Here is a 1,027-nt window from a genome sequence, read left to right as displayed (position 1 = left end):
ACACATGACTAGAGAACACCAGACTCAAAGGCCATGCTACTCAAAAGAGTGGTCCAAGGACCAGTGGCAGCAACATTATCTTACTAGAATGAAGAATCTCAGACCCCAGTCCTGACCTGCTTCAGAATCCCCAGGGCATTTCCTGATGTTCAGGGGGCAGCAGTGCCAAGAGACTGAGGCTTTGCGAAATATGCCCAGAGAAGTGAAAGGCTATCTCTGAGAACTTGCTTAGAAGGGGGTTAAGGGAAAGGACTGGTTTGTCACAGCCCCAGCCGGGCACTGTTCAGGTACGTAGTGAGGATATCTGTTCACACAGGCAACGTATCCCTTCCCTTCATGCTTGCCACCAAGCAATTACTTGCATTAATTTTGAACACCCTTTCGTCTTGAGAGCTGCCACTCTATGTCACAGCTATGATTTATAGCTGCATCAAGGGCAGGCTAGAAGGGAAATAACGAGGCTGAGGTTCCTGCTGTAATCATCTCAGCCTAACCAACCAGTACTGGGATCCACAGCCCAGGCCCAGAGGTGCTGCAGGATGAATCCTGTCATAGGTGGGAACACAGGCAGTGCTGTCCCAGACTGGACTGCTGGGCAGGTGAGAAGAATCTGTGTTAGGCAGGCCCCTCTTGGACTTGCCCCAGGGGTTGGTGGCTGACCCTGAAGGACCACTCTGGCTGTGACCCTAGAAGACACATTATCAATAGCTCTGTGGCACTTGGGGCCCTTAGCAAACTTTCACTAACCCCACCCTGCCCGGAGTCACTGCTGCTCCATGTACATTGGCACACGCATGTGAGTTAAGGGCATGGAACAGGAATGATGAAGACAGTTTTGACCATGTATGTTTGATCTTTACTAAACAATCAGGTTAGCGTGTAAACTAGTTATGAAGGAGCTGATAAAACCTATATTTGCTTTGATGAAGACCAGGTATTCAGGCTTGGCACCTGTGGCTCAAGTGGCTAAGGCACCAGCCACATACACCTAAGGTGGCAGGTTCGAATCCAGCCCAGGCCCACCAAA

General features: G+C 50.2%; 1 protein-coding gene across 2 annotated transcripts in view; it reads left to right on the top strand.

Moving 5' to 3' along the window:
• LOC100960020 (core histone macro-H2A.2) overlaps nucleotides 1-1,027 on the top strand; it is a 33,343-nt gene that overhangs the window by 30,793 nt on the left and 1,523 nt on the right. The window contains exons 8-9 of one of the 2 annotated variants that reach the window (XM_003783599.3): nucleotides 39-51; nucleotides 317-342. The exons of the other annotated variant lie outside the window; for it this stretch is intronic. Coding sequence (XP_003783647.1) covers nucleotides 39-51; nucleotides 317-342 — 39 coding nt within the window. The remainder of the gene's footprint in view (nucleotides 1-38; nucleotides 52-316; nucleotides 343-1,027) is intronic. 2 annotated transcript variants of the gene reach the window in all.

Source organism: Otolemur garnettii, unplaced genomic scaffold (assembly GCF_000181295.1).
Source record: "Otolemur garnettii isolate 467f Iridium unplaced genomic scaffold, OtoGar3 scaffold00008, whole genome shotgun sequence".
Classification (NCBI taxonomy): Eukaryota; Metazoa; Chordata; class Mammalia; order Primates; family Galagidae; genus Otolemur; species Otolemur garnettii.
The sequence above is the reverse complement of the archived record's forward strand: the minus strand, read 5'-3'. Positions and strand labels throughout refer to the sequence as shown.